The sequence below is a fragment of the Haliaeetus leucocephalus genome, unplaced genomic scaffold (assembly GCF_000737465.1).
Source record: "Haliaeetus leucocephalus isolate CR32 unplaced genomic scaffold, Haliaeetus_leucocephalus-4.0 Scaffold273, whole genome shotgun sequence".
Lineage (NCBI taxonomy): Eukaryota > Metazoa > Chordata > Aves > Accipitriformes > Accipitridae > Haliaeetus > Haliaeetus leucocephalus.
In genome coordinates this window covers 10,734,068-10,748,059 of record NW_010972709.1, presented here as the reverse complement: position 1 = coordinate 10,748,059, position 13,992 = coordinate 10,734,068, and the positions used below count along the sequence as shown (strand labels likewise).

Genomic DNA, 13,992 nt, shown 5'->3' with positions numbered 1-13,992 from the left:
TATCTTGTAAGACTAGATAATGCTGTTAACTGCCCTCAACTTCATTTTCAGCCCTTAGTAGTCTGTTCTGGAGCCTCACTGGACACTGATGTGTACATTCCAGCTCTGATGGCATATGAGAGATCAGGAAATTTAGTTTTCGTATGGCAAAATCTGGGAAGAAAGGGAAGGCATTAATCAGATGGGTGTAATCTCCAAGGGAGCAAGTACTGCATTTTAATTCAGCATTTCCCTTTGATGAAAACTTTAGTGAATGTTATTATGTGGAATTTATATGAAGCCTGGGTTTAGGTAATCAGCTTTAATATTTATACTCTTAGGGAAAAAAATTGAATCATTAGTAAGCATGCATAATTAATGAATAAATTATATTTTTCCTTTGTTTTCCTTCAGGTATAAGGAAATGCTAGATCTAGTGATATCACCCAGCCTGACTGTAAATAGAGAGTGCCCTGACAGACTGAAGCTTAACCTTTCTAACATTTATGCCACGGCTCCAGATGACATAGAAGGTAGGCTGCCTCTTTTGCTTACTGTTTACTGGCTTTAACATAATTATACACGTGTGTATATATATATATATATGTAACCAAAGAGAACTGGCCACTTGCAAGGCCTCTGCTTCTGACAATTAGTTCTACAGTATAATGAGCAACTGAGATTTTGGAGTATTTTTTTGTAGACATTCCAGTTGTGGCTGAATCCTTTAGTTCAGCAATGTTTTGAATGCAAATGAAATTGAAATGTTTTATCTGTAGATATATGTCTGTGTATAGTAGGTGCATACATATGCACACATGCATGTATATGTTTGCTCCACTGGCATAATTGCAGTTAATAAAACATATTTTGTGTAGAGCTGGTAGTTTCTGTTTGGACCCCACTAGAGCCTCAGTGGTGGTGTGAACATGAGCCTTGGGCTTCGGTGGCTGTGCTGCTGCTGTTGGAGTGGGGAGTGTCGGGGCTCCCAGGCCCAACAACGTATCGTGCAGCCAGAAAACATTTTGCCAAAGCAGCTCTGTGCCCCAGTTTGCATCGCTCTGAGATCATTGCTATCATCTCCAAATGGTTAGCTCTGCTGGCCTCTGGTCTGAAGTTTCACATTTGGCAGGTACCAAGGACAAATTCTTTCAGTGGTTGAGGCTCTGATGGAAATTTATCTGCTCTTCTCCTCCTCCTTCCCCCCTCATCATACTCTTCAAGTGAAGGAAACAGAAGAATGTTAAATCTGCTAAAAAAATTATTGGCAAGTGATGCAGCTGAACTAGTTCTTGCTAGTACAATCCCAGCTATTGTTTGCTGCGGTCAGGATCTGTCAGCCTTCCTGTTAGAGGGGAGTTAGGAAAAGGCATTGGCTATTATGTTTTAGTAGTGTGTTTAACCCTTCATTTATAAGCTCTTAGAAGCTAAGGAGATGTTTTGCTTGCATGTTTGCTAAGGCATTAGAAATTGCGTGATTAAATCACATACATCATGACTGCCTATTTACAAGAGCAGTCAAAGGAATAACAATCTAAAGGAAACATCCTTTTAAATGTATGTGTTTGCAGGAAAGATTAGAGCTAGAAATGATTTTTTTAAAAAATCATTTTGTAAACTTCTTGGTGAAGTATTTGTTATAAGTGATATAAATAAGAGCCAACATAGCAGTTGTACTGTCGGACACCAGTTTGCTAGTGACAGCTCATGTTGATGTGTTTCTTATAGAAATACTAGGATTATTTTTCTACAGAATGATCCCCTGTACTACCAAGATTATGCTCTTTCCCTTGAAAATACTCCTTGTTAATTTGAAGAACAGGAAAATACTTGTGTGTTTATCAAGTCTCAGACTGCCAGAGCTTTTAATGCAATAAATGCACACAAATGTATGCTCTGTATTACACATAGAGTTATAATTTTAGCAAGTCTAGTTGCAATACTTACTTCAGTAGATGCCCCCGTAGACGTCTGGCCTGCTATTTTCATGGGTGCTTATCATGAGATGTGCACTTGAAAATTATACTGATATAATTGCACATTTTACGTGTAGTCCTACACTTTTGGGTAGAAACACATGTAGGTGTAACTTGCCTTTTTTTGGCAATGACAGTGGCATATTGCATATTCACACACGGTAAACTCCTACTTGGCATTCTTGGCAAATGTATTTACTCTGTACTTTCCTCTTTCAAAAATAAAAAATTTGAAGATGTAATATTTTTCAAATAGAAAAGAAATTAAGCTTATGCTCAAACTGTCTGTTTTGCTGTTTTTCAAATGTAAAGGCATTATGAATTAAATTAATTAAAACTAAAAAGAAATGTATTTCTTCAATGCAATTCTGTTTGGTAATGAGGGACAGTGTGACAGAAATGGTATAGCTTTTGTTTTCACAATCTAAAAATCTAATTTTCTAAACTGTTTTCTTTCAGGTAAGTCAAAGCAAATTTTTCATAGTGAGTTTGAAGGTGAGTCAGGTAAGCCCAGCTTCAGATTTAAAAACAGTCTTTATATCTGTATGTGTGTAAATGAATATGTACACTTGTATAACACATTTTTTAAATCTATTCTAACCTCATGTGTAGTTCCTATTAAACAACTGCAATTATCCTGGAGAAGAGAGAAAGGAGTACATAGATATTATTATTTTTATTTCTTTATTTTGAATAAAGTTATTTCTCAAGAATTCCAAGTTTGTGAAAAAAGGGCCTCCTTTTTGAAGAAAGTGTGTGGTTTAGATGTTTCCATCTTTTAATTGAATGTTTTTGTTTCCTAGGAAATTCAGCTCAGTCTTTTTAAGCTCAGTATTACATTTCCTAGGAATTTTAGCATTTCATTATTATTATTTTTATATACAGCAAACATTATAAAAATTAACATTCTAAAAAAAAGAATCATATCTAGTAATTAATATTTTTAGTTAGAACTCATGCACCTCCATGGGGGTTTTTCCATAAACAAGTGAACAAAGATAAAAATGCATTTTTAAATGAAATTTATTTTAAAAGGTTATCAGATTAAATGGCTGTGGTTTTTAAAAATACTTTGGTGTAATCTCCATGTTATAATGTAAAATGATAAAGCCATGTAAAACGTTGTGAAATAGGGTTGTGTAGGAAAGAACAATTTCAAACAAGAGTTAAATCAGGAAGAATGAACATTTCATATGTGAGCATGTCAGATCTTTTTGGACATTCTCTCCATGTTTATGGCATAACAGGTTACTCAAACCCATAGGACTATTTGCATGTATTTAGACCTTATATGGACTTGGATAATTCGTTACATAAAACATGGTTTAAATGTTTAATTCACCAACTTATAAACAGCTGGATAAATGAAGTGGTGCTGTTTTGGACAACTTTGTACTGAAGATAATCCGTCCACAGCATTGCGGGTACATCCCTGTTGACGCATGGGACAGCACTGCAGATGTGTCCTGCCTGGCGGTAGCAATGTGCAGGCATCAGGGACACTGCAGGAATCTCCCTTTCCACCCAGCATGTGCACCTGCAGTTGAGAGATCATCTTCTGCATGAGATTGGGTGATATTTCCTATTCCGTGTAGCAAATTACACTACAGATGCCAGCAGCCAGTGTGGAGGATGGTGGTGCTGCCATTAGCGGACAACGTGATGTTCTCCCTGCATGGAGAAGCTGCATGCAATTAGTCTGGCGTTTTCATTGATGCAGCAAGCAGATAGAGAGGCTGAATCTGTTTTGCTTAATGTCATTATTGATGATTGTGAGGGTGTTTTGGCATTTATAGTACCGTAATAACATCTAACAGCTCCAGCCAGGAACTGAGAAGCAAAATTTGGATGGCATTATGGAGGCAACCTGCATAATATTCATGGTGGCATTTAGGTATGATGTTTTCAGTACAACTTGCAGGCAACTTGCAGGTTTTTGGATTTTTTTGAAATTTAATTAATGAAACCTAAATCTTATCTCTAAATAAAGATGGTGGCACGCGTTTCTTTGGTAGTGTTGCAGGACACAACTGTTTGGTACATTGGAAGGCATCCTGCACGTAACCTGTGTGATACATTTTCTACTGGTTTAATAGTTTGATTGCTGGCAGGTCAATAAGGTAGGTTATAGTTAAAAAATTCAATAGTAAGGAGATTTACAATGTTGTATTTTTAATATTTATTTTGATTTGATATATTTTAATGAACATTAAAGAAAGTGAGTCATGGTCTAGGAGAGTACCAAAAAAAGCAAAAGGGCAAAAAGTGCAGTGAGCTTAAATCACTTCAGCAATCATAGTAGTTGCTTTTATAGCCTTTAGCATATGAGTCATCCCACCAGAGCCCAGCTTCATGATTGATATCAGTCCCATGAGAAGAAGAAACTGGTAGCTCAATCAATCAGTATCACCCTCGGTTAAAAACTAAATCTATATTTGTTGTTAAGTGGAGAATAACTTTCTTACCTACTTCAGTTTGTGGAGATTGGCTAAGAACAAAGTCTTCTAATTCCTGTATATTTTTCTCAACCCAGCAGTGGTAAAAACAGTGGTATCAGCTTGGCCATAGAACAGAACATGATGAAAATCTAAGATCCTTCAATTTTGTTTTCCAGGCAGCAGCAAAGCAGCACCACAGTGTCCTCTCCATCTGTACTCCAGAAAGTGAGTGCTCGTGCCAAGTGCTGAAATTTAAAAAACTGTGTTTTGCTGAACAGCCATTTTGTGCAGTCTTCTGTCACCTTAAAAAGCATTCGCTTTAAGCCCATCCACCTGTTCCCCTGCACATCTCTGGCCCAATGAAGTAACTGGTTCTTAATCTTGTTAGATATGGAGTGAAAGAAGGTTTGAGGTACTGTGCATTGTACTTTCATACCCCTGGCTAAACCAAACCCATCAGTTTGAATATTGTTGTGTTTATGAGTGACCACAGAGGAATATGTCGAAATGTCAGAGGTTTCCCATGACACTCGCTTCTTTGACAAACTCAAAATGAAACATGAAAAATCAGAGTGTTGATTTTATTTTATTTTTTTAACTTGTGCATATTTTGCACAGTTTAAAGTTCCCATGCATTTACGTAGCTTAATCTAATAGCTCATATCAGGAGCTGTATACTGAAACAAACTTTTGTCCCAGTCTAGTCAATTATGAGTTCCCAAAATATTCACCATCATACTTTGTTTGTTATTTTATCAAAATGTGTAGAAGTGTTCTACATGTGCTCTAGAAGATCATGTACAGTAACTATTGCCTTAGACCTTCTGTTTTCTTGTTCTGAATAGACATTATCCCCATATAGTGACAATCCCATCTTTCCCAACAATGGCAACATATGGACAGACTCAGTACAGCACGGGAATCCAGCAGGCTGCTGCATACACTGCCTATCCTCCTCCGGGGCAGCCCTATGGCATACCCTCCTACAGTGAGTACTCTGATGTCATGTTACCTTTGAGGACATCGTCCTCTTGCTCCTAGAAAAATACATTTGAAGTCTTATGCTTTAGAATGAAAGGTCATTTCTGTCTTGGCAATGTTCTCTTCCTAGGCTTAGAGGAAAATCTGACCTGGTTAAAAATGTTAGGATTACTTTGAACTATCTATCAGCTCTTGATATCCTGGGTTATGATCTTACAAACTAGGTAAGTTTGGAGCCAGTCAGTAGTAGGATATGAGACAGCATGAGAAACTCAGGTTCAGTAGGATGTGCCACTTAGGAGTAGTAGCTGATGAGTGTTCCTATGACTCGCTGCCAAGACAAAGTCTCTTGCTGTAAATATGATATTTGGGTAAACTACACTTTGCCTTCCTTGATTCTTCTTGGAGTTTCAATGATACAAGCTACTTTAAGAAAAACTTTTTGTATATTATTACAGAGGAACCAAGATACATAGCAGAATAAAGCGTGGGTGAAATGATACAGACTACTTTGGTTTTGGAAGATGGTTTGTATTTAAATGGACAGTTGTTAGCTGTAGGTGCTAACCTACAGTTTTCCAACCCCAGTCAGCTTTGTTCCCTGCTTTCCTGCACAGCCTTGCCAGCAGCTGTGGGGAGATGGTGCTAGGCAGGAGCAGCTGGGAGATTCAGGCTTGAGACTAATTAAACCAGCACTCCTGACAGAGGAATGCCTGGTAAACCAAGTGTTAGGAGTGTCCTCAAGCTCTGCATGGAAATACTGAGCTCTTGAGGGAGCTGGGAAGTTCTTTCCACTCCTAAAGACCAAAGAGATATTGCTCTTGCCTAGGTACAGCTCTTTAACAGAAAGCTTTGGGCTCCTTATTCCCAGCTGATCCTGTGAGTGCTGAGCCTTGCAGCATTAAAATGGCTTCATGGTTCTGTTTCCGCTCCTGTTTTCTCTTGTGCTTTTAAACACCTTCGTTTGCTTGGCAAATACAGTGTCTCTTCCCAACAAGAAGCTTTTATACAGCCACTGACAAGGCTTTTACTGAAGGGAAATTCAGTGCAATGGTCTGGAAGGCCAGGGAAATGGGCTTGGCAGAGCCAAAGCTCTATGAGGAGGATGAGAGGAATGTTTTGAGACCCTTTCCTGGAGCTACTTGTGTGTTTGCATCAGCTGGCTGATTTCCAAGGCAAACTGAACAGTTGTCCTGTTAGAGCAGGTGAAAGTAGAGCCATTTGCTACTGCCTAGAGTCTTTAGGGCATACATGTGTCAGGCCCATATGCTGCTTATAAATCCTGTGGATGACCTCTTAGCATCCTTGAGTAGTGATTTCCCTCCCCCAGCCCACATACCCTCTCTGAGATACTCAGCACTGCATATGAAAAGCTCCACCTGGCTGACAACCAAGAACAATGAAGCAGTATTGTTTTTAGGCACAAAAATAAAACTCGGCCAGTTTCTAGACAAAACAGAACATTGTGTGGAAATTAATTTGGTGCTAAGTTATTTCGCTGTCTGACAACAATTTTGAGACTTCCAAAAAGGCCCATTCGCTGAAGATTAATTGTAGCTGGGGTAGGTTGAATGCTCACATGCGGAGTGCTGATGTAATTGAAAAGCATGGGATGTTATGAAAAGCGGCTTCTCTGCACACACTTGCAAATACCTTCACTTCCCCAGCAGAAATGGAGCCGGACGCTTGCACCAACACATGTTCATTCACTGTCCAAATAAACTTCCTGCGTTTCACAATGCAGCACTGTCGTCTTGTTGCTAACTTGTACTCAAATTGCATTGCAGCTATTCTCACCTAAAGCTAAAAGAAGTGATTTTTATTAGAGAAAACATTATCTGGGAGAACTTATTCCCAACCTGAGCAAATGCACACTTGTTGCTTTTAAGAGTCATTAAGCTAGAAAACAGTATGTTTGGTGCAAGGCATGTGAATTCAACCTATCTTTTGGCAAGTTTGCTTACAAGTGCTAAAAGATGACAACAGCCTGGGAACTGTGTAAATCCAAGTCCAGAACATCAACAGGGTCTTTGTTTAGTCCCAGCACTCAGGGTGTGTCCAATGGCCATTTTTTGTTTTGTGCAAATAGGCATGCAAAGGAGGGGAAGGATCACACCCAAAGGCTTCATAATAAGACGCACCTTTCAGCTGTTTGTTTTAATAATACAGCTGTATGATCTCGGCAGCATCTCAGAATAAAATATCAACCCCTTTCACTACCAGCAAAGGTTTCGTCTTGCAATGTTTAATTCAGCTATTGCTTTTCCCCCTGTAAATTGTCAGTTTAATTGACTGATTTTAGTAATGAAAAGATTTTTGTGGCTTCAGGGCTTACCCGTTGTTCCTGAACTGTATGTTATATCTAACTGAATAGATGATAAGTCCTGTATGACTTGCCAATAAATATTTTGCTTCCAAAGCTGAAAATATAATGCAAGTAAAAGATAACTCTGTTGAGAACAGAAGCCTTGAGGTTATCTCGCTGAAGGTCCTGATGCTTTGTTAATCATTGCTTGCATCTGACAACTATTCAGAAAATTTATGAGCCAATGAGTTTGTTGAATTCTAGACCAAAGCTATTTGTTCAGAAATTGTTTTGAAAACAGTATTATTCATTGTTGTTTATCCATCTTAGCAAAAGTTCATTTGGGTATGGATACAGGATGTAACTGACTCAAGTATTATTTATGATGAATTTACTTGACTCTATTATTGGTATTAGACCTGGCTGGGTAATGCAGATAATTTAAAAAAAAATAGCATAGGGAAAAAAGAGTTTATTGGGTTAAAATCTACCTGAAAAATTGTTAATTCCTAAACTTGCTTTTTTTTATACCTTCCTATGACAAACACTCATGTTCTGCTCTTGGTTTCTACTATATGCCCCAAAGGCATTAAAACAGAGGACAGCCTGAGCCATTCCCCAGGACAGAGTGGGTTTCTTAGCTATGGATCCAGCTTCAGTACCCCGGCTGCTGGACAAGCACCGTACACGTACCAGATGCACGGTGAGTACAGCTTGGTGCCTTGCAGGATGTGCTGTGAGAAGTCAGAATCCTATACCTCCATATTAGACCAATTCTTCTTTTGCAATTACAATGAAAAGCTTAGGTATAGGCAGTCAGGATAGGGAAAGAGGTAAGTCTTCGTAGATTTGTTTTGCTCATCAAGGCATTAATTTCTGGCTGAGGTACTAGATTTAGCACTAATATACCCTAGCAAAGCTTCACATATGATCAATATAAGTTTTGCCTTTCTGCAGAAACTGTGTTTTCTTTTTTTTTTTATTAATTTTGTGACTGTGTACCTGGTGAATTCCTAGATTCTGAGTGGAAGCAAAACAAAGGTGGTTTTACACTTTGTACAAAACAGTACTGTTAGTATTATGCTTCTGCCCTATGCTGTCCTGAACAAACTGCTCTGAGGTTAAACTGCTGTATATTCTCTCCACAATTTTTTTTTTTTTTTAAAAAGCTGATACCTTGATACTAAAAAATTTTTTTTACTGTTAAGACATAACTGGCACCTGCTAAGATACATCTGCCTGTTTTAAATCCCAAAGTACCAACATCATTAATTACCTGCAGACTACTGAGGTAAGGTTCAGAAGAGCAGAGCTGAAACCAGCTGTTTTTTCCTCAGGGTTACTGGGCTAGGATTTAGTAAGTTTACAATAACTGTTTTATTGTTGTCAGAATGTCGTGGTTTAACCCCAGCCAGCAACTAAGCACCTCGCAGCCGCTCACTCCCTCCCCCCCCATCCAGTGGGATGGGGGAGAAAATCGGGAAAAGAAGTAAAACTCATGGGTTGAGATAAGAACGGTTTAATAGAACAGAAAAGAAGAAACTAATAATGATAATGATAACACTAATAAAATGCCAACAGTAGTAATAAAAGGATTGGAATGTACAAATGATGCGCAGGGCAATTGCTCACCATCCGCCGACCGACACCCAGCCAGTCCCCGAGCGGCCATTCCCTGCCCCCCTCTTCCCAGTTCCTAAACTAGATGGGACGTCACATGGTATGGAATACACTGTTGGCCAGTTTGGGTCAGGTGCCCTGGCTGGGCATGAGAAGCTGAAAAATCCTTGACTCTAGTCTAAACGCTACTGAGCAACAACTGAAAACATCAGTGTTATCAACATTCTTCACATACTGAACTCAAAACATAGCACTGTACCAGCTACTAGGAAGACAGTTAACTCTATCCCAGCTGAAACCAGGACACAGAATAATAATTGATTATAAAATAATGAATTGGATTCCCTTAAGGTTTCAAAGACAGTGCATTGTGCTTGTAGCTTTATAACACTTTATTTCGTTGTACAACCAGGAATGTACTTTTATGTCTAAAAATAAAACTCAAAGTTCCTTTCTGGTCATTCCATTTGAGAAGCTGTATGAAACACCAACTCCAAGAAAGTTATGAAAGGGTTTAAATCTGAATTGCCAAGAAGTGTAAATTAAATGAAAATGGTGGAATTTTATTTGTGATTCCCTTTAGCTGATTTCTAGCATGGTATTTGATTTCTTTGAGCATTTTGGTGCTATTGGTCAGAAACCTGAACTGCATATGGCAGGTTTTCATTATTTGGCTGGTATTCAGTATGCTTTTTCCTTCAGTGTGTACTGTTCCTGATCTTTGTGAATTATGTTGATGTGTATTTATTTATTTTCCTGGGACTTGCTGAGTCATTAAGCATGAGTTGGAGGAGGAGTACTGAAATTTGGATGTACTCTGTGTAATCTGAATTTAAAAACACCTGTCCAGGTAATCCTGCAAAGAATGATGATAAATTCTAACAAAACAATAGCAGATGAGAGGAACCATAACATAACCATTTCAGCTTGATCAGTCATTTTACATATAAGAATAATGAGTATATTCTGAGAAACAGATAATGTCCTTAAAATATCACTCTATCTCTGTGCCTTTACCTTGAGTCCCCTGGGAGTGCAGTTTCATTCCTCACCTGTAGGCCTCAAGTTCTGAGTCCACTTTGGTGTTTGTATTGAACTTGACTAGTAAAAATTAAAGATTAGATTTTGTCTTCTGCTAAACCTCAGCACACCTGCATTTGAAAGTGCCTTGCATTAAGCATGAATTGCCATGAGTGTGTGAACTGAGCCAAGCGTTAAAAAAAAAATTTCTAAGAGATCAAAATGCAAATATTCTTGCTGTTTCTTAGCAAATATCTTAATTACTGTCAAAGATGTGACAGTAGCACAAATGAACATAGCTCAAGTAGTTTCAAATTGTCCAATTTAGGTGCTTGTGAATGGGAAGAGTCAGGAAGCCCATCAGCCATGCAGGCTAAACGTGCTGCACCCTTTCCTGCTGTGGCTATACATATCCAGACTTGCTAGTTTAAAAAGCAGCTCAGGTACAACTGCAGCAGCCCTCCCAGCAGCAGTGCTAGTCCTTCTGTACCACAGACGCATGAGCTCTCTGAGAGGCTGTTTCACTGGAGGAAAAAAGTCACTCCAAGGGGACTGACTTCGCTGAAGGGAAGGGGAATGCACATGAGGACAAAGCTCTGCCTTGGCATTGTCCTTCCCTCAGAGATCTTCCAAGGGTTGGAAAACCAAAGAGGAATTGCATGGCTTTCCCAAGTTTTTGTAGAAGCCATAGAAAGGGAGAGAGATCAAGTCTCTCACTTTGCTTTTTGATATTGTTGGGGGTCTTTTTTAAAACCTCTAGGCAAAATGCCCTTTTGTGTCATTACACTTAGCTATCCCCCTTGCAAAGCTGTTTCTGTCAATTCTCTCAATTCTGCTCAACCCTGAGTGTGAAAGGTGGACAGACACATCCACTTCAATTTTAAGTCTAAGAGTAAATAAAATCCTAAACAGTTATGAAAGATGGGAAACAAGGTAAAATCTGTTTTATTGTAGAAGTTATTTAAGAAAGCTGAAGACTGAAAGATGGCTCTCTGCTGAGACTTCACGTGCTAGTTTTGTCAGAGCACATATCCCTAACACTAAGGTGGTTTTTGTGGCTTGAATGCCTCATGGGATATGCTGGTAACACCTGGGTTGAATGTGACACAAAAAAAAATAAAAAAAACCCGTAGCCTAAGCTGGTTTTTTTGTCACCTTGACTCCTACAGGTTTCACCTGTCCTACTCCTAACAGGAGTTCAGTTTTTGGCTTCTATTTTGCTCCTTGAACATACCAATCTTGTCTTGAGATTGTGTTACGCTGTCAGCAGTGCAAGTCCTCTCTTTTTAGTAAAACTGTGGCTTGCAGTTACCAGCAGTTGTAGGTACTGGAGTGTCACAGCTTCAATGACAGGCTGAAGTGCTGGGTCTGTGCTCTCCTGGAGTAATAGCAATCATGCTGCATCCTGACTAATTGCTATATGATTAGCTACTGATGGATTTAACACCACTGTTGACAAATTACTGGCATTTTCTTTTGCTGCCTTGGAAGATCAGTGTATTATTCCTGTCTAGGTTTCTGTCATTTTTTGTTTCCCCAGAACACAGCTTCCACATGTGCTTTGTGTTGGCTGAGCTGTTTGAGAAGGCAAACTCTTGACTTACTTGGGATTGAAGTTTTTAAGATGGCCTCTTTGTTCAATGAAGAGATTTAGACAAGCAAATTTTGTGCATCAGCACTTGAAAATGTTACACATGCAAACAATAGTGACACAACCATGTGTTGTACCAAAACAGCCTGGGAGGAACTTAATGCATATGTGTATGAGCGTGAATGTGCCCAAAGTGCTTTGAGGTAATGTTCCCTAGGGCGATGCTATGGTATTAGGTGAAATCACTTCTTTTCAGATTATTATGCCAGAAAGATCATTTCAGCCAGCTCACTAAGCCTTTAATGCAAAAGAAAACAGAGGAAAACAGTTTCTGCAAGTGGCAGGTGCTTTCTCCAAGGCAAAGGGAGCAGGAGTAAATGTGTCTTCCTGTTGTAAACAAATATTTCCACCCTTCTCCTTGCTCATTAGAGGAACAGTCTGAAGCTCCCCGACCCTATGGTTTATTTACCTTGCTGAGTGCTAGTGAAAGGTTTGAGTGAGAAGCCAGGAGCCTTCCTGTGCTGAGTGCTACCGAGGAATGTGTGCTCAGTGCTTTCCCACGCCACAGCACTTGGGGGTGGGGAGGTGATCGCTCTGTCTCCCTAATGCGAGCAAGCAACTCTCCATGCCACCCAGCTCCAGGACCATTGAGACATTTGCCAAGTTCACTTCAGTCCTTTTGGTCATCCTGTTGCTGACCCAGGCAAGGACTCTGGGTGATGGTCTAAACCAGCTGAAAAGGACAAATTTTTATTTAAATATTTTTATAAAATCAAATTTCAGGGGGACTTTAAGAGTCAAGCTCTTAACCCCCACTTCAAGGACAAAATGTTTATTGCACTGTGCTGAAAGAGGGATCTTGAAGAGGGTGACATGCAGGGGATCAGCAAGGAAAGGTATCTCCAGGAGTGTGCACTGCTCAGTTTTGTATTTTAAAGTGTGAGAAAAAAATTATTTTCTTAAGCTAATCTCTGCAAGTATTGTAAGATGGTAGTAGCTCAACTACTTAAGTGAAATAACTTTGGTATTGTTTGCCTCCATTGAGAACCAGCTCCCAGAGCAACATAGTGAAGTCATCTGCAGGAGGGTGTGGGTGGTCAGACTGTGAATCTTGAGCAGACTGAGCAGCCTATGTGATTCCTCCTCACTGTCCCCTCATTTATGAGTTACACAGTCCAGCCAGCAAATAGGTACCCATTGTAGGTGTGTTACTCCAATCACTAAGGAATAAATGACCGAAGTGACAAATACATTGTCTCACAGGGCTCTAGGACAAATGTTCTCCTTCAGTAAGTGCCAACATAGTTGGTGCTGGTTTGTTTCCTCTCCTGTGTCTTCGGTACCAGCACTAACTCTGGCTGGGATACGTGTTTCAGGTTGCAGCCTCACCTCCCTGATGGCTGTTGTCAGTAACATGGTACTTCTGAAGCCAAAGTCTGCTCTCTCTTAAAGGGTGTTTGTTGTCACTACAAACACAGACGATGCAGGTGTAATGGGGTAGCATTCAGCTTTTCATCTTTGATTCCAATTATCAACTGTATCCTGGTCTTGAGCGAGAACAGAATCCACTAAAAAGCAAGAATGAGGGTAGAACATTCTTTTGGTCATTAAGTGGTAAAGAAAAAAAACTATTTTGCAGCCAGCCAGAAGGGGAAATCTATTTTCATGCTTCCCTAGCATGAAAATAAATTAAGTGTGGGAGGGTTTATAAACCAAATGGCTAATGCAATATGTCACACACATATATAGATATAAAAGATGAGATTGGCAAGTTCCATAGCTCATAAAAATGACATGAAACTATATCACAAAGCTACTATAGATTGAAATAATTATTTTAAGTGCCATGTAACAATGGCTATGATAGTATATCGTCAGACTTTGAGTAACATTCAAATAGACTGAAATCCGATATTCACTTATTTACTCTGAAGGAGTGACATTTTCTTTTTAACCAGTGCTGTATACGCTTTTGTTTCATGTCATTATTGTATTTACAAAATTAATTTGTTTCATAATGAAGCGAAGATATCTGAAATATGCTTGTGGCCAATCTGGGGTTGCCACTCGGTTTTAGAGTCA

General features: G+C 39.2%; 1 protein-coding gene across 1 annotated transcript in view; it reads left to right on the top strand.

Moving 5' to 3' along the window:
* The first annotated feature begins 396 nt into the window (after positions 1-396).
* EYA2 (EYA transcriptional coactivator and phosphatase 2) overlaps positions 397-13,992 on the top strand; it is a 60,185-nt gene continuing 46,589 nt past the window's right edge. The window contains exons 1-4 of the mRNA XM_010569686.1: positions 397-512; positions 4,570-4,618; positions 5,239-5,381; positions 8,266-8,382. Of these exons, the coding sequence (XP_010567988.1) occupies positions 404-512; positions 4,570-4,618; positions 5,239-5,381; positions 8,266-8,382 (418 nt within the window). The 5' untranslated portion in view covers positions 397-403. The remainder of the gene's footprint in view (positions 513-4,569; positions 4,619-5,238; positions 5,382-8,265; positions 8,383-13,992) is intronic.